The 25,100-nt window shown below is 35.0% G+C and overlaps 7 protein-coding genes and 1 non-coding gene across 13 annotated transcripts; 5 read left to right on the top strand and 3 right to left on the bottom strand.

The window, feature by feature from the left end:
• Positions 1–230: 230 nt before the first annotated feature.
• On the bottom strand, positions 231–2,899 carry LOC123227584 (RING-H2 finger protein ATL74-like). 4 transcript variants are annotated; one of them, XM_044652634.1, is made up of 3 exons: positions 2,310–2,899; positions 1,894–2,058; positions 231–1,279 (listed from the first exon to the last, which is right to left on the bottom strand). In XM_044652634.1, the coding sequence occupies exon 3, from the start codon at positions 1,049–1,051 to the stop codon at positions 449–451; it is 603 nt and encodes a 200-aa protein (XP_044508569.1). In that variant the 5' UTR covers positions 1,052–1,279; positions 1,894–2,058; positions 2,310–2,899; the 3' UTR covers positions 231–448. The 4 variants fall into 4 exon arrangements, 3 of the variants coding, with proteins under 3 accessions (XP_044508569.1, XP_044508570.1, XP_044508571.1); XM_044652635.1 differs by having other exon boundaries at positions 231–1,212; positions 1,894–2,899; XM_044652636.1 differs by lacking the exons at positions 1,894–2,058; positions 2,310–2,899 and having other exon boundaries at positions 231–845; positions 929–1,887.
• A 257-nt stretch (positions 2,900–3,156) lies between these two features.
• On the top strand, positions 3,157–6,781 carry LOC123227581 (bZIP transcription factor 18-like). 2 transcript variants are annotated; one of them, XR_006504541.1, is made up of 5 exons: positions 3,157–3,672; positions 4,736–4,868; positions 5,052–5,136; positions 5,823–6,271; positions 6,542–6,781. XR_006504541.1 is itself a non-coding variant. In XM_044652632.1 (4 exons), the coding sequence occupies exons 1-4, from the start codon at positions 3,290–3,292 to the stop codon at positions 6,197–6,199; spliced, it is 978 nt and encodes a 325-aa protein (XP_044508567.1). In that variant the 5' UTR covers positions 3,157–3,289; the 3' UTR covers positions 6,200–6,511. The 2 variants fall into 2 exon arrangements, 1 of the variants encoding a protein (XP_044508567.1); XM_044652632.1 differs by lacking the exon at positions 6,542–6,781 and having other exon boundaries at positions 5,823–6,511.
• Positions 6,782–7,599: 818 nt separating this feature from the next.
• TRNAT-UGU lies at positions 7,600–7,671 on the bottom strand. The gene has a single exon. It is a non-coding gene; the product is annotated as a tRNA-Thr (tRNA).
• Positions 7,672–8,827: 1,156 nt separating this feature from the next.
• Positions 8,828–10,335, top strand: LOC123227419 (expansin-A8-like). The gene is made up of 3 exons (XM_044652211.1): positions 8,828–9,062; positions 9,234–9,546; positions 9,844–10,335. Exons 1-3 carry the CDS (start codon positions 8,921–8,923, stop codon positions 10,145–10,147), a joined length of 759 nt encoding a protein of 252 aa, XP_044508146.1. The 5' UTR covers positions 8,828–8,920; the 3' UTR covers positions 10,148–10,335.
• A 736-nt stretch (positions 10,336–11,071) lies between these two features.
• On the top strand, positions 11,072–13,374 carry LOC123227417 (macro domain-containing protein VPA0103-like). Its single transcript, XM_044652208.1, has 7 exons — positions 11,072–11,422; positions 11,986–12,034; positions 12,124–12,226; positions 12,318–12,413; positions 12,508–12,582; positions 12,811–12,880; positions 13,062–13,374. Exons 1-7 carry the CDS (start codon positions 11,087–11,089, stop codon positions 13,134–13,136), a joined length of 804 nt encoding a protein of 267 aa, XP_044508143.1. The 5' UTR covers positions 11,072–11,086; the 3' UTR covers positions 13,137–13,374.
• A 204-nt stretch (positions 13,375–13,578) lies between these two features.
• Positions 13,579–16,355, bottom strand: LOC123227418 (reticulon-like protein B16). 2 transcript variants are annotated; one of them, XM_044652209.1, is made up of 5 exons: positions 16,168–16,355; positions 15,436–15,616; positions 15,199–15,340; positions 14,543–14,612; positions 13,579–14,196 (listed from the first exon to the last, which is right to left on the bottom strand). In XM_044652209.1, exons 1-5 carry the CDS (start codon positions 16,289–16,291, stop codon positions 14,030–14,032), a joined length of 684 nt encoding a protein of 227 aa, XP_044508144.1. In that variant the 5' UTR covers positions 16,292–16,355; the 3' UTR covers positions 13,579–14,029. The 2 variants fall into 2 exon arrangements, with proteins under 2 accessions (XP_044508144.1, XP_044508145.1); XM_044652210.1 differs by having other exon boundaries at positions 15,199–15,344; positions 15,440–15,616; positions 16,168–16,354.
• A 3,432-nt stretch (positions 16,356–19,787) lies between these two features.
• Positions 19,788–22,491, top strand: LOC123228203 (superoxide dismutase [Mn], mitochondrial-like). The gene is made up of 6 exons (XM_044653510.1): positions 19,788–20,275; positions 21,035–21,081; positions 21,161–21,286; positions 21,424–21,480; positions 21,690–21,767; positions 22,172–22,491. Exons 1-6 carry the CDS (start codon positions 19,984–19,986, stop codon positions 22,262–22,264), a joined length of 693 nt encoding a protein of 230 aa, XP_044509445.1. The 5' UTR covers positions 19,788–19,983; the 3' UTR covers positions 22,265–22,491.
• Positions 22,492–23,539: 1,048 nt separating this feature from the next.
• LOC123228204 (40S ribosomal protein S26-3-like) lies at positions 23,540–24,739 on the top strand. Its single transcript, XM_044653511.1, has 4 exons — positions 23,540–23,662; positions 23,753–23,930; positions 24,032–24,165; positions 24,487–24,739. Exons 1-4 carry the CDS (start codon positions 23,660–23,662, stop codon positions 24,574–24,576), a joined length of 405 nt encoding a protein of 134 aa, XP_044509446.1. The 5' UTR covers positions 23,540–23,659; the 3' UTR covers positions 24,577–24,739.
• The last annotated feature ends 361 nt before the right edge of the window (positions 24,740–25,100 follow it).

Here is a 25,100-nt window from a genome sequence, read left to right as displayed (position 1 = left end):
TGTGCACATTAGAAGGAAGCACATACTAGACCTATCAAAAACACAAGTTGTAGTTCAGAATGAGAGGCAGTTCTATTTGCTTCTAGAAGCAATCATCACCCAGATTAGAGGCAGTTCTATCTACTTTGTTGAGTCCCTTGCTTTTTTTGTTTATTTTTTTAACCCGTTTTAAAATGAATTGAACAGCTGATGAATAGTGATTAACATACCATTAGAGGATAAACCAATCAAGAAATTAACCTTGAGAACCATATTTATCTCCAACCAAATCCAAGTTTGTATATACATTCATAGAACAGCCTCAGAAACCTTTCATTACATAAAAAATTTCACCCTGAAATTGTACCCTAACTTGGCAAATAATCAACAACCCCCCTAGGAAAAGAACCTTTTTTTCTTTTTCTTATTTATTCACTCTTTAGAGGAGCATTTTTTAAACCATCTAGCCTTAACCTACCTCATCAACAATTATAGAAACATCACCTTGTTGTCCCTGTGCATTTCCAGGGTTATGCCCAGTTGCAGAATCCACATCAGCTGCATCAGAACTTGTTTCTGTTGTTGGTTGCTCCAGCAATGACTGTCTACAAGTTGGGCAAGAAGAGTGAGCCAACAACCATGTATCAATACACATTACATGAAAACCATGATTACATTTTGGCAAGACTCTTATTTTTTCACCATCCATGAAGTCTGCAAGACATATTGTACAGTCTGTAGCTTTGATCTGTATCCCCAGAGTGCCATACACTGCTACTGGAATCTGGCACAATGCACTCTTTTTAAGCCCTGTGGCTGCCAACCGTGCTGCAGTTTCCTCTGGGGTCTCAAAAGCAAATCTTCTGCTACAACGAAGAACACAACGAACGATTGAGTTTAGTCCTAGAGCACAAATTAAGGCACATAACAAAGCTGCCAGTATGATCACCATGTTGGTGTCAAAGTTGACATCACTTGTGAAAGGATTGTGAGTCCTGCTAGTTCCATTATTTGTTGATGTGCTTGAAGGTGTATCGAGAAGTAGACGATGAGGATGATCAAATCTCTCCATTGCTGGATCAGAGCCAACTAAATTTGCTTATTGGTCAGTTTATTTGTTATCTTCAGCAAATTGGGCCACAAAAGATTTGAAAGAAGAGAATTCATAACACTCTTGTCTTGAGTAAAGCCTCTACTTGTTTGCTTCACCTTGCAGGCACTTGTTGCTTGGACCTTAAGGAACAAAAGAAGTAAAAAATCTGAGTTTGGACCTGGTTTCTCTCTTTTGCTTCTTCTTGTTCTGTTTCAAACAAAGAGAAAGAAAGATATATGTGGATCTAAGTTTTGAAAACTTCTGCTAGATTTTACCTACATAAAAATCTCAATGAATAAAAAAATCAATTGGCACCATCTAGGTAGGACACTAGGATTAGAAAAGCAAAGGATTTAATAGTATCAGAGACTTAAAAGTGTGATATGCACAAAAAGTTGCTCAGAAGCTCAGGTGCAAAATGAATCCTTAATGATTCTGAAACCAAACACCAAACATGGAAGAAAATTACATGCAAATCTGAGAAGAGAAAATTTGGGAAATTTTTGTGCCAGCAAATCAATACAAGAAGAGACAAGAAAACCAAATTTGGGGATGCAAAGAGAGAGAGAGAGAGAGAGAGAGAGAGAGGGTTTTCTTAATGTTTTGAGTTGAATATGGAGGTCCAATAAAGGGGCATGTGGTGTCTGAATATGGTAAAAAGGACACTGGGGTACAGAAGGGTTTTAGATACCAAATGAAAGCAAGAGATGTGTTTGGGGTCTTTTAAAAAACACTATAATTGAGAGAAATGACTCACAGATGGTTAACCTTTAGAATCAAACTGATGAGGAAGAGTGATAAGAGAATAGTGATTATGGTACCTGATCCCATCTAATCTCCATTAGCTTAAAAAATACTTATTCTTCAGCACCAAATCCTCCTACCCCTCTTCCTTCAATTAAAAGTTTCAAGTAATTTGTTCTCTCATTTCAGCCAATGACCATCTTCAGATCCCAGTACAGATATACTGCCAATGTGCTGCCATCCTTTTATTTGTACAGCAAAACATAAGATACAACATGATCACTATAGAATCATTAATTAAAGCTTAAAATAAAATATGAAACAGGGAAAGTGAAATCTATCAATTTAAAGGCAGGTTGCAAAAATGATGGTATCCACCAAGTAATACAGTTTCAATAATACCTTATTTGAACCACTGACTTATTACTGTAATGTGATGATTATAAGATTAGAAAACTTGATTAATAATGGGAAAAAAGTTTTCTTTCTTCACCTCTGTGATTAATATATGATGGGGACATGTTCATCCTCCTGAGAATTGTGTGAATGTGAGCTTTACTGTATAAAAAAATGAGGGTATATGGCGTGGAAAGAAAGTTGGCACATGGAGATCATGTGGTTAAGGCAAATCCTCCATTATCAAACAGGGGAACCTCAACTTGCTTCACAAATGTCTAGTCTTGATTGAAGTTACTGCACCCAGATAACCATTTGATTCAACACCGGTCTTTCATGTCACCCACTAACTCTACTAACCTTTCACTAAACCATCAGCTGGAGAACAAATACTAACAAAATAAAAATTAATTTACTAATAAACTAAAAAATATCTAGATTTTTATTGATTGACAGTGCAAAATATACGTGTTATTAAGATTAAGAAGCAGAGGAGGCCACAAAACTAATAATTAATGGCATTGTTATGTTGACAGTGAAGAAAATGTGGCTGCATCAATGCCCCACTGACTGTCTGTCCAATAATGTTCCGAATCTATCTCCATCACATACACTGTTTAATAACAGAAGTAAGTAGTATGATTGGAATTTTGTTGCTAAGAATTAGCTCAGGCCAAGCTGCCTAGTCTTTCATTTCATCTTTTTCTTATGATTGTAAGAGCCCATCACTGAATTCATGGAACATTTCTAGTTAAGAAAATTACACTTGTGTCGTTTTTGCAAGAGTAATTGTCACAATGGAAAATCTCACTAAAAAATGTGAACTTACTAAATTACATGGCTTAGGATAGAATCTGGGAATCTGGGAATTGGATTTGGATGAAATGGGATGAAGAGTAAAGAATGTGGAGGTATAAAAAACGACGTCGTGACAGGGGATTTAAGAATTGTGTCATTTAAAAAAAAAAAATCTTAAAGGAGGTAAAAGCAGGGCAAGTCTCAACGTGAGCATAGAGACAGAACACAAACCTCTTCACTCTCTTTCTCTCCTCTCTCTGCAAGAAGAACTCACAAAATATGGAGAACCGAGATCCGCCAAACCCTCCGCCACGTGGGCCCTACCACCGCCGAGCTCAATCCGAAGTCCAGTACCGGTTACCCGAGGACCTGGATCTGGTGTCGGAACCATTGTTCGAAGGTCTTGGAGGATCGGAGGACGATTTATTTTGCAGTTACATGGATATTGAAAAACTCGGCTCCAAACCCTCCACCGAAGACGACCCTCCCAAAACCGATACCGCCAATGCCAGTGTCCCTTCCCGGCCACGCCATCGTTACAGCAATTCGGTTGATGGGTCCACTTCTTCTTCCTCAATTATGGAGTCTATTGAAGCTAAGAAAGCTATGGATCCTAACAAGTTAGCTGAGCTGTGGACCAATGATCCAAAAAGAGCTAAAAGGTGTGATTTTTTAGTTGTTCTTTCAGAAAAAGATTTGTCTTTTTGGTTTCGAATAACATGCATTTGTGTTTGTAGCAATAATGAAATGTGAACTGTGCGAAGTATAAGTTTAGTAGCTTACGTTGATAAATGTTTGCTTTTTGGTGGTATTGACTATTTAGATGTGCAATGCCAAAACAATTCCCTACTAAAAGGAAAAATTTGGGAAAAAAGATTTAAGTTTTGAAGGATAGCCGGAGACCCTTTTCTGTGAACCTTTGTTATGGTGGGCAAAGTTGCAAACCTTTTTCATTTCTAGTGTGTGAAAGAGAAGTTTTATATGGAGAGATTTATGGTTTGAGCTTCATTGGCACGTAATTAAGTACCTTTTTTAATGTGGTAACGTTAGCCGATAAAGTTAGTAACTTTGTTTGCTGTAATATTTTGGATTTAATCTATGTTTTATTTTTTTATTTTCATGACATGTTTTAGGTAATTCTCTGCATGTAACATTTATCTTAAAAGTGATATGAATTTTGTTTTTAATGTCATTATATGTTTACATTAGACAAATCCGAATAAATTTAGACAATTTTGGCTTCTGGAAATGAATGTCAGAATGTGTGTATGTTGAATCGTAGACTGTCACATGTTGAAGTGAAAGAAATATGTGCCTTCAGGACATAAAAATGATTTTTGATTGAACCTCCCAATCTGCCTGCCCTAATGATTGGAACATTTTTAAGCTGTTACACTGAACGACCTAGTCTTATTACTTGGGCCAAATTGCTGAAATTTTCCTTTCAACTATAGTTAACTCAATGTTCAGTCATGTAACCACGTTTGGGCAATGCAGTACATTTTGAGTTGGAATGGTTCAAGATAGAGTCCTAACATCTGAGTTAATGATCCTCTTTTTTTTTTTTTCTCTTTTCAAAAAAAAGATGTTAAGGATCAAAACCAGAGTTCTTAGAGTTTTCTAATCTGTGGTCTTCCGTCAAAATGTCTTTTGTTATTACATTGAGTTTAGCCTATTTGTGGAACTTTGCAACATTAGGCACTCTGACAATCACTTTTTAAACAGGATTCTTGCTAATCGGCAGTCTGCTGCTCGTTCAAAAGAGAGGAAAGCACACTATATCTCTGAACTTGAGAGAAAGGTCCAGACACTTCAAACAGAAGCCACTACTCTATCTGCCCAACTAACACTATTCCAGGTCTTCTTTTTAACTCATGTCTGATGAAAATATTATAGTTAAAGGACTAGGAAACGCACTTGGCTTCCTTTGCATAATAATAGAACCTCTTTTATGGGAAAACTGTACATGTTTTCTTGATCGTGCAGACTAACATTAACATCTACCTAATAACTTATGGTTTTATTCTTTTGTTCTCATCAGAGGGACACAACAGATTTGTCCACCGAGAACACAGAGCTTAAACTTCGGTTACAGGCTATGGCACAGCAGGCGCAGTTACGTGATGGTATGTTTTACACATACCAGTTTTAGATTTATTATTAGAATCTCTGTCCTTTTGTCTTCTAAACATTGTTTGCTGTAGTTGGCATGTCTAGGGACAAGTTCACTTTTCTTTATCATCCCTATGCCACCCACCGAATGTAGCGTTCAAACTTCATAGAAAAGCTTGAAAGTATTCATTTGTTGTATAAGCAAGCTATACATTATCTGGTATTTGCAATGGCATGTTATACGCTTTCTGGCCCAATTCAAGACATTATCTTGATGCACCTTTATGAAGGATGGAATAAAGTTCAAGATTCTAAATATACTGTCTATTCTATATAGTTTAAGGCAATCAATATATTTTCAAATTGTAGTTTCCATCTACCAATGCATCAAATTAGTCCTGTCTTGTCGTTCTACTACCTAGTGGTCTCTTTGTTTTTAGCATTTTGGTCATGGTAACAATTAAAGCCATGACCCCACCTTTCACCCCACTAATGGTATACTTAACTTTATGGTAGGATCCGCACCATAGAAGATTGAAAAAACTGAGGACTTAATCATTATGTCCTGTTTGTAACAGTATTTTGTCCATCTCTTAACAGATATAATTTCATATTATTTTTCTTCAATTTTTCTTGATTTTTCTGATAATTCTAACCTTCATAGTTTATACCTTCTCATGACCATGTCACTAAATTTCAGCTCTGAATGAAGCACTAAAGAAGGAAGTAGAGAGGCTGAAGATTGCAACGGGAGAAATGATGACACCCACAGATATGTACAACTTAGGCATGCAACATATTCCGTATAGCCAATCGTTGTATTACCAACACCAACCACAACCTGGGCCAGGTGACTCCCAAATCATGCAAATGCCACAATCGCATCCATTTCAGCCTAACCCATCAGGCCCCCTTCCAGCTCTGCTAGCCACAGCCCAGTCACATGCCTTCTCAGATACGTTGCAGCAGGATCCTCTTGGCAGACTGCAAGGGCTTGATATCAATAGCAGAAGTTCTCTTCTAGTGAAATCTGAAGGCCCTTCAATTTCTGCCGGTGAAAGTAGCAGTACATTCTGATAAATGTTGCCAATCATCTGTCCCACCATGTTTGTTGAATTGTTCATAGACTGACCTTATTGACAGCCAAAGGTACTATTTATTTGATTTCAATTCTTTTCTGTGATCGGGAGTTAGGTTTTTCAGTAGCTTCACCATTTCTTAAAAATATTCATGAGTTATTTCCCTATCAAATTCAAAATTCCCTGAGTAGAAAGTACATCTTTTCTTGCCAGAAGTCTCCATTGTATTGTCTGTTTGGTACTGTTTAAACTCTGATCACCGGGGAATAAATTATTCTAATTTTACATTTCATATATATTCTTTCTCTTATCCTCTCTCCCTAACGCCTTTGGTTTACAGCTTCCCCACATGGCAAGAATTATGAATGGTGGCAGCCCGATTATTTATTAATTTGTTTTTCCTGGGTCAAGTTCTGTGTCTATCTTGAATGCATCTCCTTCAGGGACAGTTTTGTATCAAATTATCAATTAATTTTGTAAAAGGAAGACCACTGTGTGCAATTTGCCAAATACTGTGAAAGCAGGACTGATTATTTGATTTTGAGACACAATAACTGAGAATACTCGTCTACAATTCAACTCTGAGAACACCAGCAATAATGAAGCTCACAGATACTTGTCATATCTGGAATTCCCCATATCTATTTGTAATGCCTTAAAATTATTTCCCCAACAAATCACCAAAGAGCATTAGGCAAAAAAATGGGCAAGGACTAGAATACCAATTTTGCCTGAAGTGCAGAAAGGTTATCAATCAATTGCTAAAGAAAGCTGCTGCTATTATTCTACTATGCAACAACACTTTCCTAAGGATTACAAAATCAGAAACCATGCCTGAAAACACCACTGGCTTGTAGTGTTACAAAGGGTCAAGTATGGCCTACACCACCGAGCTGCAATTAAGGTGCACATGGTAGTTGTTTCACATTTGTAGTGATCAGAGATTGCATAAGGTTGGAAACTCTAATGGGTTTGTTTGTTGGTGCCATTAATATTAACTAACAACTGAAAAAGACTAATGAGTAAAATGGTCCATGGCATGTTGAGGGGCTCTTAGTCTTAAGCAAACAGACAGCCCCTTGTGACGGCCATTTTCATGGGTTGAAGACACACAACATTGGGATTAAATGTCCACATGTGTCCCCTCCCCTGCCCTGTGGCTGTGTGGATCTCCTTTCAAGTTTGTTCAGGGTCTATGTTGTCCCCAAAATTATGTTATTATTGGTGCTTTAGATTCACATATTTTCATCATGCCATTATAAGAGAAAAAAAATTGATGTTAAAAAACTGAAACCATAAAATCTTTTTATATGAACCAATTTTTGGTTGAAATAATACTGAGAAAATGAAAATAATAAGAACAGTGAACTGTAAATTCCAAACCAAGGAAAAAGAAAATGCCCCCATGCAGGATCGAACTACAGACCTTCAGTTTACAAGACTGACGCTCTACCACTGAGCTATAGGGGCTCTTGATTGCACAGCTACATTTTTAAATATAATCCAAGTATTGAAGAAATTTCCATATTTTGTTTATTACGTCAAATTTTCATATGAAAGTGATGCATGAATACATGGACCACGATATTCGGACCTTGCATGTGCTTGTAACATGGTAGGTCCCTAAACCAAAACCCATTTCCTATAACTCCTCTAAAATCAAACCCAATTAGAGATGCTAACTCCTGTGAAATTGGGTTTTCCGCACATTGCTCTCCTTATTGGAGGGAAGATTCTTGGACAAAAAACGGAGATAGGGATAAAACAGAAATCACCAAAGTTTCAATAGTCAGGAAGAAACAAAAATATTGATAAGTATATTTTCGATCAATTCTGTTTTTAATTCGTATTCTCCTTTTATATATACTTTAAATATCTAATAAATATTTTGTTATTTTTTAAAAGGGATAAAAAGATTAAAGTGTTAGAAAATTTCTTTGTAGAAATGGGGAGAGAAAGGGAAAGAAATTTTGAGTAATATTATATGTATCTATTTTATGCATATAAATATATATACACTTATACGTATTATCATATGATTAAGTATTAGTTTATCTTTAATTCAAAATCATCTAATCATATAATAACATATATAAATATATATCCAAAATGAATATACAAAGTTTTATTAAAAAAATTTCTCTATAAGAAAGTAATGGAGATTCTTTATCGAAAATTGAGATTAAAATATTTGATCTCTGATTTATTGTCATCTTCACTATAAATCTTTTATCATATTATATAAAATTACCATTTGGTTTTCCAAAACCACTATAATGTAACTTTACTAACATGAATCATCCGTGTGAAAAGCAAGGAGTACGTTTTTCAACATATATTTGGACTTGAATCACCATAATCCACAATCCAAGGCTTAAATCCACAATCTAAGGCTTAAATGTTTCACTGAATACCCATGTTCCAGAAGATTTTTCCAAGTACAAAAAAACAAAATCAGCTGCATGTGAGGGGGGGCCATTCCTTTTGAAGTTGTTAGTCTAACTCAATTAAACATTTGCATGTGCAGTTTGATCCACGTAAATTATCTGCAACTGGGATTCTACCTTTCTGGTTTTCCCTCTCTCTCAATTTACAAGTCCACATCTTACCTTCTCTATATAGTCCACCTTCCTTTCTCTTGAAATAAGCACCAGTCACTCCACTACTCCCTCTCTTTCCCTTTTTTTCTCCTCTTTCAACACACACTTACACAACTTCCATGGCTTTTCCAGCAATTTCTTCAGTGACCCTTCTCTTCTTCTTGCTCAATTTGTGCCTCCGGGGCAGTTATGGTGACTATGGAGGTTGGCAAAGTGGGCATGCCACATTCTATGGTGGGGGGGATGCTTCTGGCACAATGGGTAAATAGTTCAAAGTAAATTTCTCTAGTTAACATCAATATTAGAAGTTGATAATATATAGAATTTATTTTAAGTACACAAATAGATACATATTTATATGTATCATCAAGTGATTGTATGATTTTTATTAAGAATAAAATATACTTAAAATGGGTACGAATAAATTTGCAGGGGGTGCTTGCGGTTATGGCAACTTGTACAGCCAGGGTTATGGGACTAACACTGCAGCTTTAAGCACTGCTTTGTTCAACAATGGCCTCAGCTGCGGCTCATGCTATGAAATGAAATGTGACAATGATCCTAAATGGTGTCTCCCTGGATCCATAATCGTCACTGCAACTAACTTCTGTCCCCCCAACTTGGCCTTGTCTAACGACAATGGAGGCTGGTGCAATCCTCCCCTCCAACACTTTGACATGTCTGAGCCTGCCTTCTTACAAATTGCTCAATACAAAGCTGGAATTGTCCCGGTTTCATTCAGAAGGTAATGAACTTCAACAATTAACTAACTAAATTGTGAGACTCTCAAACAAATCTAAAATTGACAAAATGCGAGAGATATCGAGATATGTGTGTATTTCACATTATTTAAGAATATTAAAACATGACTAGTCAAATAGTATATAAGTTCCTTAAATTGTAAAAATATATTTTAAGTTGTAAAACTCAAAAGTTAATATCTTAATAGTGGTTTGGCTATTAAACCAAAAATGTTACATAAATCATAAAAATACCCAGAAGAAATAAATCATGTGGGGCCTTTTTTTTTTTGTTTTAACAGAGTCCCCTGCATGAAGAAAGGAGGAATTCGGTTCACCATAAATGGACACTCGTACTTCAACTTGGTGCTGATAACAAATGTTGGAGAAGCCGGAGATGTGAATGCAGTTTCAATAAAAGGGTCAAAAGCAGGATGGCAACCAATGTCAAGAAATTGGGGCCAAAACTGGCAGAGCAACAACAACATGAATGGCCAAAGTCTGTCATTCCAGGTCACCACAAGCGATGGAAGGACTGTGACAAGCTACAATGTGGCTCCTAGTAACTGGCAATTTGGGCAGACATTTGAGGGTGGGCAGTTTTAGATTAGGATGAACAGAAGTCTGTTGCTGAGGTGGTTATTATTGGCACCCGCTAGGGCTATATTATGAGATTCCATTATTTGTTTGTCTCAAAACAATTTCAAAGTTAATAGCTAAATCTATGAATTGTGGATGTATTTATATAAGAAAAACGCTACTCATGAATTTAAGACCAAAATATTATTTGTTCATGTCTCTTTACCCTTTTTGAGTTTTAAAAAATGTTTTCAATACTTATCTCAAAACATTAAAAATGATAATTCGGTTTATAAAATTAGATTTTCAATCCACCATTTTTTTAAATAAAGATAGATTTTTCAATAAAGATAGATACAAAAATAATTAAAATCCTTATAATTGGAGATGGGGATATATATGTTCCCAACATATCTCTTTTTTTATTTATCTCATTTTATTTATATTTTTTTAGTCTTCATATATTGAATTATTTTTAAAGGTTTTAATTTATTATAAATATATTTTAATATTTAATAAATATTATATTATTTTTTTAGTAAAGAAAAAAGTGTGAAAAATTTTTCTTTCAAGATAAGAAGAGAAAGGGAAGAAATTTTCTTACCAAAAGGGAATAAAAATTTCTCATCATCCTGTGTTATGAAAGTAATACAAAAGACAAGACAAGAACAGAGGAATACTTCCCTATAAGGACAGAAACAAGAGCTGAGACAGAGTTTAAAGTGTTCGACCCCCTACCCGCCCCCATGTGATCTACACAAATGACTCCTCCACACTTCATTTTTATCTTACTTGTACAATATATTCATGGCTCGCATAAGACATTGGATCATGGAAATGAGATATTAATTATATTCTCCATTAAAAAAAATAATGATTACAAAATACTAATTAAGGACACGTGTAGAAATCCCAGTTGATAACATCTTCATACATTGATGTTCCTTAAAATCGTCACATCAGACGATGGCAATGCTTTGTAGGGGAAGAGTAATGCGATTCCTAGTACCGGCAACACAGCAACAACTCGCCAAAGCAACTTCTTTTATTACACCTTTCTCACTGGAATGGTACCCTAAACCCACATCTTTATTTTCCAACAACCCTTTTCAAGAACTTGTTTCATCTTCATCCCCAGCCGCTGTAACGACGAGCGGTTTTGCTGTTAGAACTGCGAGGATGTCGTTCTCGAGTGATCAAGGAGGCCAGGATGGTCGTTTCAAGTTGTCTGAGTCCAGCACTCTCCTCATCAAGAAAGGAGATATCACTAAGTGGTTTGTTGATGGCTCTTCTGATGCTATAGTAAGTATATTTTTCTGGGTTTTTTCCTGGTTTGTGTGTTTTGATATTATGAATTGAGAAGCTTGAGTTTGTTTTCATGGATTTCATGTGGACTTGTGCTTAATTTCGTGTTATTTATGTAATTGTCTGTTTGAAAATTTATTGAATATATATGGATGTACTGAGTTCTCTTATGAAGAATTTTGTTTAAATCGGTACCAAATATGTTGAGTGTTTGCATTAGGGGAATTGATTTTTGGTATTCTTCGTTTCGCTTATTGGATGACTGGCAATCTTTTATTAAGAACAAAGTATTTGTTCTACATATCCAATTAGATCCCACCACCTATTCATTCATTTCAAAATTTACCAATCATTCTGATGATTTAGCTGATCAAATCTTGGTGGATTGGCAAATGAATGACATGATTATATCATCCAACCGAAGACTTTTTGCTATCTAATACAGAAGGGAGCTGTTCAATTTTCAGGGGCAATCAAATTCTTATGCTCTATATATATTGTGGTCCATTGAGTGCAATATTGGAACTGATTAGTGTTGCATTCATGGATACTGGCTGTAGGTTAATCCAGCCAATGAAAGAATGCTTGGAGGTGGTGGTGCAGATGGAGGTAAACTCCCTTTTGAGTTTTATTTTTATCTTCTGCCATGAGTGCTATTTAAGCAAAGTTGTTATAACGTTAGATATGTATATTTTTAGCCATACATAAGGCTGCGGGACCAGAACTTGTAGAAGCTTGCTATAAGGTCCCAGAAGTTCAACCTGGAGTACGCTGTCCCACAGGAGAAGCAAGAATTACCCCGTATTTTATTCCAACTAACCATTTCTTGATAACTGTTCTATCAGTTCATTATTGAGCATGATCAGCACACTAACATGTTGAAACTATGCAGAGGCTTTAAATTGCCTGCATCTCGTGTGATTCACACCGTCGGTCCTATATATGATTCTAATAGCAACCCTGAAATCTTCCTGAAAAATGCATACAAGTAAGTTTGGTCTTCTTGTACTGAACCTGTAACAGTTTAATCGTCACTCTAAATTCAATCGACCTTTTTTTTTTTTTTCCAAAATTTGTTACAGGAACAGCTTGACTGTGGCCAAAGAGAACAGTATTCAGTACATTGCTTTCACTGCCATATCGTGTGGTGTATATGGGTAAGACTGAAGACATTGACTTAGGTTTTTGCAATGGTATTACTGGCTTACTCAATACTAATTTTTAGCTTTCCATAGGGACTCAAGTTCATATAAAAAAGTATTAGATGATACTCTAAGCCTCTAAGCATTGTATCTCTATGGGAATTATGGATATACAATTCCACTGTGTAACATCTGTGATAAATTCTTATTCATTTTCTCCAATTTTTTGAATATTTTTATCAGTTACCCTTTGGAGGAAGCGGCCGCGATTGCTATATCTACAGTTAAAGAATTTGCAAATGACTTTAAAGAGGTATCAAACGCAGTCCTAAAATATGGCACTTTTTAAATTGATTTTAACAATTTTACACTACAGGAACATTTTGAGTTCCTACGGTAATATGTCTTCAGATTTTGCACTGTAAGTGCTACTTTAGTAGTATAACTCTGTCGAAAACTTTCTCCTTGCCTTTGTTATTGGTTGCTCTTTGCAGGTGCACTTTGTTCTGTTCTCAGATGAAATCTACAGTGTTTGGTTGAACAAGGCAACAGAACTGCTGGGGGCATAGTGTGTATTAGCAGCTAGTTTAAACCAGTCTTGTCATCTTGGAGCATGTGAAACTACCAGCTTTCAACTTTGGAAGCATTTGTGCAAGTGTCCTAGTATTATTATGGGTTGTGGTTTTCTCTGGAGAGAATAGATTGATGCTGTTGTTTGCAATTCCCCTTGAAACATTGAGTGTTAGAGTGCAAGTTTGTGAATTGTCTATTGAACCATATGCTGCCAAACTTTAGCTATTCTCTTTACTTTGTTGGGATCATAACATAACTGATAAAAGTTTCACATGCATGCGCAAAGCCTCGCCTAGGCATGCCTAAGCACGCATTTGACGCATTTGACGCATTTGACAACTATGAATGAAACATTACTAAAGAGCCATTTCTTTCCATGACCTATTCTTCATTTAATCAGCCAATTAGCATAATCAGTAAAGAAAAGTAACAGCCAGATAAATAAAAGATATTCTGCATTTTCAGGCTCCTCAAGTACACCAAGAGGACTCCATAATTTACACCATCTCCAGTTGTTTTTTCTATACCGAATAACTAATAACGGTTGGAGGCTTCACAGCCAAGCTTCGAAATTGCATTTCTGTGCATTTACAAACACCGTGCGCTAACTTCTAAGACCAGAGGGTGGGAGGTAATGCAGGACTTTACACATTCAAGTTTCCAAACAGGAGCTAGGGACATTTCAAAGTTCTGGCCCAGTGAAGATGAAACACACAACAAATGACTTAAGAGACAAATTTTAAACCAATCTACCATTCGTCAGAGAGAAGAAACACTTCCGAGAACTTTATGTCATTTTCCGCTTCTCCAAAGCTCAACTTTTATGATAATGGATTCACTCATGAGCAGTACAAGTTTCAATTCTTGCTTCAAGATAAAAATATAAACATTATGTATCTTTTTCCTTTGATAAAGCCTCTGGAATTCTGCTAATAACATTGTCATCCACTATCTTATACTGCTGACTTAACTTGTTGCAGATCAACCCACAGAATCTATCCACATGTTCTTCATATCTACTGTATAAAGCTGGAACAGTAATGGTTAAGATAGTTCCTGTCACCAAAATATCAGCACTTTCGTAAATAATATTATATTCAATTGGCTTTCAATCAGTCATTCAGGGAAATCAATTGATACAATGCCACCTCTATTAATTCAAAAATAAATGTTTGAAGAATGTTCTAAAGCAGGATTGCAAAAATGCTATGTTTTTGAAAAAAGCCAGTAGGTTCCATGAATATTTGCAATGTTGGGCTATGAGACTAATTCCTATCTCAACAAAGGAAAGAATTGCAATGAACTTTTGCAAAACAATCCATTGAAATTCAATAGAAACCATTTTCAAATGATTAAATATGAAAAATCAAAAGAACAGGAGTAAATAAACGCATATACGTACCAATATAGGCTAGAGTGAAGAGAGAGAAGTAGCTACCAATGACACTCAGAAGCCAGAGACAGACCACCATCTATCAAGTTGACAAAAGATTGGCAAGATCATAAACTATTTTAATCAGTCAGCATCAATGAACAACTATGAGAAATGATTGAAATTTCAGTGGAACTCATCCAAGCACTGTTTTCTAATAGCCAAAACCCTGAATTGGAACCCCATATATAACATTTCACATATTTCTTTGCAAGTTCACAACACCAGATGCTGATACTGGAAGAAAATTGAACAATGTACCCTAACTTTTGGTGGGACTCCTACCTGCCCTTCTCTTAATTAACTCTACCCAATCAAACCTTAGCTCGCAGAACAATTTTCCTCATTGTCAGCTAAAACACATCACAACTTAACTAGCCTCAACCAAAATAGGATGGGGAAATTTTAGCTCATAGGCAATCACACTGAAATCTTCTATGCCTTTTTTTTTTGCTTTTATCTCTATCTTCCCACTTACTTTTTGATGAATGTGATGTCTGATGTGTGTTAACAAATGAATTTTAAAAAATAAAACTCTAGTGCCAGACAATGCTGCTTCACCAGAATTTTCTGACACTCCAACAAAATGTAGTTTTGTTATCCTTACAAAGTAAATATACACAGACCTGGAAAAACAGTCTAAAATCCTTGCCAACTGTGATATCATGAGCCATGTACAGCATATTATTTATTTTAACACGAAATGAAGCTGCAGCATTGTTAACCATTTCCTCTGATAATTCTAACTCCGGTAATGTCTGTAGTTGTCTGCGTGAAAAAGATGACAATCATCATCAGAAAGGGTTCAAGTAATTACAGAAAGTAAAGTTAGAACAGAAGCAAGTAATCCAAATTAAGCATACTTATCTATATAAGCAGCAATGTTGGCACGAACAAAAGACACTACAATCAACAACAATAGAACATCTGAACAAATCAACAATAACGGTAATCCAGACTGCTCGAATATCAGCCATGCAACAGTTGCTACAACAATAATACCAAATGAAATACGCCACCGCTTCCACAAGAGTATATCCGCAGCTAATGAAAACAATAACCAAAATTTCATCAATTAATCATCAACAAAAAATGAAACAAAATCAAATACAATAAAGCTCAGCTTGTTATTGTCTTTATTCGAATTAAAGCTCTTAAGTGCCTCGCACAGTAAGCTTTCAACCATTATCTTTCAGCTGACCCTTAGTTTCCACAGGAGACAAATTCCGGATTATCTTTACCTCGACAAAAATTTCAAAGGAAAAACAGCGCAAACCTCAGAACAGAACAAACATTTTCAACTGTTTTCATCAAAGAGTAACAAAATTTATCAAGGGAAAAAGGTTTTCATATTCGTTACTCCCATAATTAATTTCAAATTCAATAAGAAGTACAGTAAAAAATTTTCGAGCAATTCAGATGGCGTTCCCAATCTATTTAGCTAACATTTTGGAGGCAAATGCTCCTAGCATCCAACAGGAATCACGGAAACTACATCGTCTAATTCAGGAGAAAATCCAAAGAGAATAGCCAGAGAAATTAGAAGAAATAATGAAAAACAACAATAATAAATAGGAAAAAATAAAGAGAATTACTTTTTCCGCCTCCCATGAATTGGTGAACAGAGCATCTTCGGTTAAACAGCTTAAAAGTGGAAGGAGGTGGAGCCGACGAACTACTAGGAGCTGCCGCTCCTCCATCGCGTTCTGAATTATCCATGGCTAATTATAAAAGATAAAAAATAATAATATTATGGATTTTATAAATTCTAGATCTGCCAGTTCCTACTGTTAAAGGTAGGAGGAGACGTCGACTACTGTTGCAAATTTAATTGCAATAATATCTAAACCAGGGGTGTTTATGATACTTTTTAAACTTCTTGTGTTTCGAAAAAATCAATAAACTTTTAGGGACGTACAGGAAGTTTCACCTTGATTGTCCAGAACCATTTGAAAAGGTCGCCAATGGAACTTCTTCTCCCGGCCAGTTCTCTATTGATACAGTAATTTTGTTTATCCCTGCATTTCCAACCATCACTGCGAAGAATTACCCCAATTGTCTACTTATTCCCAACTTTCCAACATCTATGAAAACTTTGATAACCCTGTTTAAACCCTCGTTAGACAACAATCTAATGGTTTTTATCTCTTAGATGTAAACGATTCATTATCTTTATCATAGATAATTTATGATGAAGACAATATGAGAGGACAACAAAAGAGACTGAGAGAGAGAGAGAATGCCAATGATAGGAAATGAGATGATCATTGGAGAGGAGGGGAAAAAATCTTAAGAAAAAATTATAACTTTTTTAAATTTTGGATAAAAAGAATCGTTAGATTTTTAAATTAAGAGAAAAAAATATAATAAATCAGGGTGGTCCTGATGCGTACTAAAATATAATTTTATTTTGGCTTAACAAAATTGGAGGTGTTTAATATTTGAGGTTGCACAGGTAATGATATTTTACAAAGAAGGGATATATGTTAGGCTAAATAACTGTTTCTCACATAATGTTTGATAAAATGACAGATTTTCGCTTTTTAATTTTGAAAGAGCTAATTTCCTATTAATTTGTCAAAGTTGATCGTTAATTTTAATAAAACATTAATATTTATGTCATTTTGTTCAAGTATTATAATCAGATTTAATTCAGTGTCATTTCATATTCTATGTCTCATGGGTTTCGACTTATATCATATCTCTTAAAATAATCGAATTTCTATCGATTCTTAGTCACTCAAAACTCTCTCAAACATCAATCTGACTTATTCTATCTCTATTTGGGTTTATCAATTATCTCTATATATCCAACTCATATCTCATCTCTAAGGCACATATTAACACCTCTATGGGCCTTAATTTTTAATCAAAATCATTTAATAATGAAATCAAAATCATTTGTGTATGGTTTATATATAACTAAGTCACGAGCGTTCATTTTCCTTTAGGTTTGGTTGTATACTTGACCATGTACAAGCATACTTCATCAAGATTGCATGTGCGTTCATGCCTATTACTTTAATGGGAGTACATGCATAAAGGGGTGATGCACGCCTATACATTCCCTAGGTGCATGGGCATACATCTCCTTGGTTATTCAACTTTTTCTTCCTTTATCATAATAATTCCATAACCCTAATCAATCATGCATGATAGTACTTGCTCGATGTATAGGCTTATATGACCTGATAAATCAGGCTTCACCCATGGACATTTGTGCATGCTCATTGCACATCTATTTGCTAACACTTCAAATTCTTGAGAAGCAATATACAAACATACGCATCAGAGTGCATAGGTTTACATTGTGTTTATTCTAATATTCAAATGGTTGTACACACATATCCTTGAAAATGAAAATTTTGGTTATTCATGGTCTAATTCACTCGATTATCAAAATTTTAAGTTGCTCATACATATACAACAATCCAAATTACAAAAATAAGTCTCTACCGCCTTCTTATCAGTTCTTTCATCCAACTAAGCAAAATCTTTCTACACAACTCATGTAGCCAAATAATTATAAATCCAAAACATCCATCAAGAATTCTATCAACAAAGGCCATCATACAATTCAAGAGAACAAAAGAATCAACTCCCACTTAGCTAGATGTCAAGCAAGCAGAGTTTGGAGTCAGTTCTTTCCTCTTTCTTGGTCGTTGGAAATCTTCACATGTCGAATATCACTAGTCCAACGGTTGAATGTCTATCCATTCTCCCAAATTGTTTTTCTCTTTGTTTAAGTGAATAAAAAAGGAGAAAATTAGGGTTTAAGGTCGGGGACGACAATATATACATTTACAAACGAATAAAACTATATGGATAAATAACGATGTGTCATTATGTGATTGAGTGTTATTTTATCTTTAATTTTAATTATCCAATCACATGATAACACTTTGTTGTTTATATACAAAATTATGCACATAACATTACTCTTTTGAAATCCTACTCTAATTTGGAATTCTTCTTTATATATAATTCCTAATAAAACACAATGTACGATCAGACATCCTCAAGGTGTATGAGCATACATTTTCCCACTTTTGGCTGACATGGCATCCCGCATGGGTTGTTCACGAGGTGATCTATGTACAAGCGTGCATTCACATAGCACGGTTATACATTAAACCAAAATAAAAACTCTAATTTCAATTTCAACTTTACACATTTTGAATTCGAATCTAATCTAAGAAAAGGACAAAAATACCCCCTGAGTGAATCTAAAGGTGTTATAATTAACCCTAAATCTCTAACTTTATACTGTGAATTATAAATCATAAACCATAAACCCAAACTCTAAACTCTCAAACATCAACCATAAACCCTAAACTGTAAATGATAAATCCTAAACAATAAACCATAATCCAAAATTGTGAACCATAAACCCCTAACTATAAATCTTAAATTATAAATCGTAAACCATATATCCAAATTCTAAACCCCTAAATTCAAACTATGAACCATAAACTCTAAACCAATGATTGTGAATCATGAATCGTATACATAAACTGAAATCGTGAACCATAAATCGTAAATTATAAAACCCTAAACCTCAAACTATTAAACATTAAACTCTAAAATCATAAACCTTAAATCTTAAACTAAACATTTTAAACTATAAACCAAAATCGTAAACCACTAACCCTTAATAATGAATCATGAAACCTAAACTTTAAAACTCCAAAATCATAAACCTTAAGTTAAAAAATCATGAATCATAAATCGTAAACATAAACTCAAATTATAAACCGTAAATTATGAACCATGAAACCTTAAACCTGAAACCTTAAAATTTCAAGCTTTAGACCCTAAACTGTAAATTATGAACCATAAACCTTAAAACTAAAAATTGTGAACCATAAATCATAAACTCAAAACTTAAACTCCTGATAATAAGCTATAGGCTTTCTAAACTGTAAATCATAAACAATAAATCTTATTTTATAAATCCTAAATCTTTAACTTTAAACTATAAACCATAAAACTCACAGCGTAAAATATGTGTACCAAACATGCAATTCCTAAATCTTAAATCATCATCCGTAAACTATAAACCTAAGACTTAAAACCATGAACCTAAAAAATGAATACAATTTTTATTAGAGAAACTTCCACAATAAATTGGGTAGTCTTTCTTTGACTTATAATTCTATTTTAAATCAAATTAAAATTAGAAGTGTCTAATTAAAAAGCCCGATCGAACACATTCTAAATACCGGAACTCCCCCGGTATAGAAATGAAGATAATTCAAGTCCAACACACAGAATTTCGATACCGCCACACGTCATGGTGCTGTGGTGGCACCCTGATTACCGCCGCTTAATCCAGTATAAATTAACTAAGAATTTTCACTTCGTTTTCTATCCTTCGGATAATCTCTAGAACTCGCCGCCTCTCTTTCGCGATGGCACTTCTCACTCACGTGACCAGGAAAACCCTAACCGAATCCGTCCGCCTTGGATTGATGTCGCACGTCCGTGGACTTCAGACCTTCACGTTGCCCGATCTTCCCTATGATTATGGCGCTTTGGAGCCAGCGATTAGCGGTGAGATTATGCAGTTGCATCACCAGAAGCACCACCAGACTTACATTACTAATTACAACAAGGCACTTGAGCAGCTCGACCAAGCCATGAACAAAGGCGACGCTTCTACTATTGTCAAGTTGCAAAGTGCCATCAAGTTCAACGGCGGAGGTCTGATCTAAGTTCTTTCTATTCGTTGTTTTAGTTGTTTGATGGTTCTCTTTTCTCGAAATGAAATGATAAGAATAGAATCGGAAATGATTATTTCTTTATTAGTAAATGAGTTGAAGGTTTTACTTTTTCTTGACTCGTATTCTTTGTTCAGTTGAAGATGTAGTTGAGTTGAAGCGAGTTTTACTTTTATATGAATTTTGATTTGAAGTTAAGTTGGAAGAAATTAATTTATCTTGCGAAAATGGATGACGGTAACAGTATTGGGATAAATTTGGTTTTTTTATTACTATAGGGTTGCAATATAATGATATGTATTTTGAAATTTTGTAGGTTGATATTGGTGGAGTTGATTGTAGGACTATTCTTAGTTTAAATTTTAGGATGATGAGTTATTGTTCTGAGATTAGTGTAAGAAGTACAATTGATCGGGAATTAACTCAGTTTGACTTCATGCCAACTGTAATGTTCTGATTTATGATCAAAGTTTGTAGCATTTTCACAGAAAGCTTACTTAATAAGAGACTTGAGACTATATTACTTCTGTTTGTGTTTTGTTTAGCTTGAGAAAAATAGTGTTTTGTTGTTTCTGCTTCAGAAAATCCATATGGGTAGTGTTATGTGAGTGTAGTGGAACTTGTTAAAATAAAGAACAATACATCCTAAGATTAATTTTGTTATGGTTTTCATTGACTATAAGCAGTATTGTTTTGTGTCAATTGTCTACTTTAATTTATCCAATGGGTATATCTCATGCAGGTCATGTCAACCACTCAATTTTCTGGAAGAATCTGACTCCTATTAATGTAAGTTATACTTAAAGTTTTTGTGGGTCTTTTTATTTGAATGAGTTATTCAATGCTTCTAAACATGTTGCTATGGCAGGAAGGAGGCGGGGAGCCACCAAAGGGTTCCCTTGGTTGGGCAATTGACACAAATTATGGCTCTTTGGAGGCGTTGATACAAAAGATGACTGCTGAGGGTGCAGCTTTACAGGGCTCTGGATGGGTGGTAAGTTTTTCGGTTGGTAAATATCCAACAAGGCCTTTTCCATATTTATATGCTTGGTTTTTGCGTGATGAGTCAGGCAGTGCTATCTTTGTATATTTTATCTGATTCCTACCATGTCATGTTTTGGCACATGGCAGTGGCTTGGTGTGGACAAGGAGTCAAAGAAGCTTGTGGTTGAAACCACTGCAAATCAGGTAAATGAAGAATCTTGTAGCTTCTCAAGATATAAAAGTGTTAGGAGTTGTGAAAATTTGCTGGTGGCATGAGTGACAAACATTCTTATCGATGTAATCTATAAACTCTTTTGTAGCCATAACCCAAAATTTTTTTATTGTCTGGATGATCTCTAATTGATAATGTCATTATGTTTTAAGACTCAGTAAGTTTTGGAATTCTTCTGCAGGATCCACTGGTAACTAAAGGCCCAAGTTTGGTTCCTTTGCTTGGCATAGATGTTTGGGAGCATGCATACTATTTACAGGTAAATTTCAAGTCATTGGTTCTCTAAAGCAGCAGTAGCACAACTTTGGCTGCTTTATTATGTTTGAAAATAGTCCCTGGTTTTTCAGGGTAGTCTTGACAGAGAAGTGATTGCTTTATTATCGCTTGCATTGATGACATAGATTGTAGATATGTAATTTCGGAGCCTTCACAGAGAAAACTAGGAAATTAGGATTGTTTTCTGTGCATCAGTTTAGCGCAAGTTCAATATAGCATTAGATTTGTTAGTTACTATTGGCTAGAAATTCATCGTTCTCCTAACTTTTTAAAAGCTCTCAGTGTATGAGTTTAGTGTCATCATAGGAGTTTTTCCATCCAGTTATGAAGGCTTGTTGCTGTTATATTCTTGTATCTCATGCAGTTTACTTTTTCTTCTTGCTGCAGTACAAGAATGTGAGACCGGATTATTTGAAAAACATTTGGGAAGTGATCAACTGGAAGTATGCCAATGATGTGTATGAGAAAGAATGCCCTTGAGCAACGGGCAGTTTATTTAAGATTGGTTTGAGCTGTCGACTTCAAAATAAATAAAATATTGCGACAGATATAGAGGCCCCCTTGCATCTCTGCACCGAGTGTTAGTTGTGTATCCATGTATGAGAACCATACAATGTTGAACATTATGCTTTGTTTTGTAACTTTCTGTTAACGACACCTTTGATCATATTTTACCCTTAACACCATGAGGTTATGCTTTGAATTTATTTTGGCCTGTGTTCTTTCTGTTGACTGATATGCTAGGCTTGCATTCTTCGTCAAGATGCATTGCCTTCTATGGATGAACTTTGGATAGAAATTCTTTCCTTGGTTTTTATTGAATCTTCTTCTATAATCATAAAAGTTTCGCCGGAATTGAGAGACTCGTATTTTCAGTTTATTAAAAAAAAAACAACACAACATTTTTCAACCTGGGTTTCCCTCATTGATGTTCCACCCTTTATGGTAGGGATGCGAGTTGAATCATTGAGTTTGACAGTTCAATTCGAGTTTGAGAGTTTGTTAATGTCATTATATCAATTTTTTTTCTCTAAACAAATATACTTTTTCAAATTCATCTTTTTTTTTAAATTATTTTTGACTCTTCCACTGTTTTTTTTAAAGTCATCATTCATCATTTCAATTTGTTTAAACTCGGGTTTAATGTTATGAAAACGGATTAAATCTACTTTGATTCTTGTACTTTCAGTTTCAAAACTAGGGCTTTTCACTAATTTCATCAAATGCAAATAATTTTCTCATCCTTCACCAAGTTAGAGTTAATTTTTTAGACTTCTATACTCAGTTAAAAAAAAAAATCAAAACTTTGATCCGTACATTCCAAATAGTTAAAGTAAAACTTCCAAACGTAATATCACTTAGATTAAACATGAGGACGGTGGGATCAACTCAAATTGCACTTATAATAGTGTGATTCGGATAATTCTAATTTGAATTGTACTATCTTAAATACTATTTTGATCCAATAACAATGTAACAAGTGTAACCTAATTGAATCATATTATTTTAAATGTTTGTTTAATCAAATTGCATTATCTTCGATGCAAGTTAATTGTGTTCATTCATTTTTTTTTTTTGGATAAATGTTAATTATAAAATTAATATAAATTAATTGGAAACTAATTATCAAGATTAAATTGTTGTTTAACTTTATTTAAATATAGAAAAGGAATACAAGGTGTTCTAGTTTTTCATGTGGTTAACAGAATATTTTTTACAGGCACGTGGTTAAATAGATATTACAAATATGGGGTGTAACTAAAAATATTAGAAATTTATGGCTCTTCTTCTATATAAAAAGTTAAAATCATAGGGTTTTTAAAGGCACTGAAAAACTGAGAGCCAGGTCTCGCCGCAGCACGAACCCAACCAACAATGGTGGGTGAAACTTGCGTTTTGTAATTATTATTAATGGATTTGTGTGCGATTTTCATCGATTAATTTGTTTTATGATGTGGTTTTTGATAGACTTTCAAGCGCAGAAACGGTGGGCGTAACAAGCACGGGCGTGGACACGTCAACTTTGTGAGATGCTCAAACTGCGGCAAGTGCTGCCCGAAGGATAAGGCCATCAAGAGGTTTCTGGTGAGGAACATCGTGGAGCAAGCCGCCGTTAGGGATGTGCAGGAGGCCTGTGTCTACGACGGTAAATATTCTGATTTCTGATCTAATCCCTATTCCTTGTATTGTTTTGGTCTTGATTATATAATGTTAGATTTTTTTTTTTTTGGTAATGTTTTCGTTTAGGGTATGTGCTTCCTAAGTTGTATGCGAAGATGCAATACTGTGTATCATGTGCAATTCACTCCCGTGTGGTGAGGGTTCGCTCTCGCACGGACCGCAGGAACCGTGAGCCACCAAAGCGTTTCATCAGACGCAGGGTACTTTCCGTTCTTATTTTTTTGGTTTTATGGTTTTGTTTTATTGGGCCTTCTATTTTATTAGGGTTTCTAAGTTAGATTTACTAAGGCTTGGAGTCTAATTTAATGAAAATCTGTTAATATAGAATCCTGATTTTGTACTTATAATCAAGGATGTATTTCTTGAATCATGCACCTTTGCCTATTGGAAAGCTAACTTTGTGATTGCATTATCGTATCTAAATGTTACTGCTATAACGCCTATTTCTAATTACTTTTTTGCTATGGAATTATGATTCTTTTTTCGCAGGATCTAACTATGTCTTTGTTTGATTTCTTCAGGATGATATGCCAAAGCCTGCTCAGGGTGCTCCTGGAGCTGCACCACGCCCAGCTGCTGGGCTTGGAGTCGGAAATCCTCTTCGCCCATGAATAGTCGTTTAGTTTTCATCCATTTGCTGCTGTAATGCCTTTTTAGAACTTGATTATTATTGTGTAGGAGGTTTTAAAATTTTTGATGATCTAGCAAGACTAATTTGGGATTACTGTTAAGTTTTGGAGGTTTCATATCTATCAAAGGTGGTATTTTGTGTTATTGGATTTCTTAATGCACCGTTTATTTTCTTAATTGGGATTTTTCATTTTTTTGATGGCATATTAGTATTGAATGTTGCGATTTTGATGAATGGTGTTGAAGATCTTCATTTTGATGTGGTAGCCTATTGATTTGGGCAAATAGTGTCATATGCATGGATCTCCCATAGGTGTATGGTTTATGAGCATGCAATTGATGTCTTCTTTGCAGATTAAATCTGATCATTTTCCTCGCCTTTTATTAGGGATGAATTAAACAATTCCTATGTTAACATTTTTGATAATATTATTCTGAGGTTGATGGCTTACTACTTGCTACTATGGGTGCTATTTGTTAATGAAAATGCAAATTCGAGGCTCTG

The sequence above is a fragment of the Mangifera indica genome, chromosome 10 (assembly GCF_011075055.1).
Source record: "Mangifera indica cultivar Alphonso chromosome 10, CATAS_Mindica_2.1, whole genome shotgun sequence".
Lineage (NCBI taxonomy): Eukaryota > Viridiplantae > Streptophyta > Magnoliopsida > Sapindales > Anacardiaceae > Mangifera > Mangifera indica.
The sequence above is the reverse complement of the archived record's forward strand: the minus strand, read 5'-3'. Positions and strand labels throughout refer to the sequence as shown.

Coding starts and splice junctions, on each gene's coding strand:
- LOC123227584 (XM_044652635.1), bottom strand. CDS start 1,051: ATGGAGAGATTTGATCATCCTCATCGTCTACTTCTCGATACACCTTCA.
- LOC123227581 (XM_044652632.1), top strand. CDS start 3,290: ATGGAGAACCGAGATCCGCCAAACCCTCCGCCACGTGGGCCCTACCAC. Junction 3,673..4,735: donor GATCCAAAAAGAGCTAAAAG/GTGTGATTTTTT, acceptor CTTTTTAAACAG/GATTCTTGCTAATCGGCAGT. Junction 4,869..5,051: donor CCCAACTAACACTATTCCAG/GTCTTCTTTTTA, acceptor TGTTCTCATCAG/AGGGACACAACAGATTTGTC.
- LOC123227419 (XM_044652211.1), top strand. CDS start 8,921: ATGGCTTTTCCAGCAATTTCTTCAGTGACCCTTCTCTTCTTCTTGCTC. Junction 9,063..9,233: donor GGATGCTTCTGGCACAATGG/GTAAATAGTTCA, acceptor ATAAATTTGCAG/GGGGTGCTTGCGGTTATGGC. Junction 9,547..9,843: donor GTCCCGGTTTCATTCAGAAG/GTAATGAACTTC, acceptor TTGTTTTAACAG/AGTCCCCTGCATGAAGAAAG.
- LOC123227417 (XM_044652208.1), top strand. CDS start 11,087: ATGGCAATGCTTTGTAGGGGAAGAGTAATGCGATTCCTAGTACCGGCA. Junction 11,423..11,985: donor ATGGCTCTTCTGATGCTATA/GTAAGTATATTT, acceptor TACTGGCTGTAG/GTTAATCCAGCCAATGAAAG. Junction 12,881..13,061: donor TTGCAAATGACTTTAAAGAG/GTATCAAACGCA, acceptor TGCTCTTTGCAG/GTGCACTTTGTTCTGTTCTC.
- LOC123227418 (XM_044652209.1), bottom strand. CDS start 16,291: ATGGATAATTCAGAACGCGATGGAGGAGCGGCAGCTCCTAGTAGTTCG. Junction 14,613..15,198: donor ATTTTAGACTGTTTTTCCAG/GTCTGTGTATAT, acceptor TCAACTTGATAG/ATGGTGGTCTGTCTCTGGCT. Junction 14,197..14,542: donor CTTCACTCTAGCCTATATTG/GTACGTATATGC, acceptor TTTTGGTGACAG/GAACTATCTTAACCATTACT.
- LOC123228203 (XM_044653510.1), top strand. CDS start 19,984: ATGGCACTTCTCACTCACGTGACCAGGAAAACCCTAACCGAATCCGTC. Junction 21,082..21,160: donor AGAATCTGACTCCTATTAAT/GTAAGTTATACT, acceptor TTGCTATGGCAG/GAAGGAGGCGGGGAGCCACC. Junction 21,287..21,423: donor TACAGGGCTCTGGATGGGTG/GTAAGTTTTTCG, acceptor GGCACATGGCAG/TGGCTTGGTGTGGACAAGGA.
- LOC123228204 (XM_044653511.1), top strand. Junction 23,931..24,031: donor GGAGGCCTGTGTCTACGACG/GTAAATATTCTG, acceptor GTTTTCGTTTAG/GGTATGTGCTTCCTAAGTTG. Junction 24,166..24,486: donor AGCGTTTCATCAGACGCAGG/GTACTTTCCGTT, acceptor TGATTTCTTCAG/GATGATATGCCAAAGCCTGC.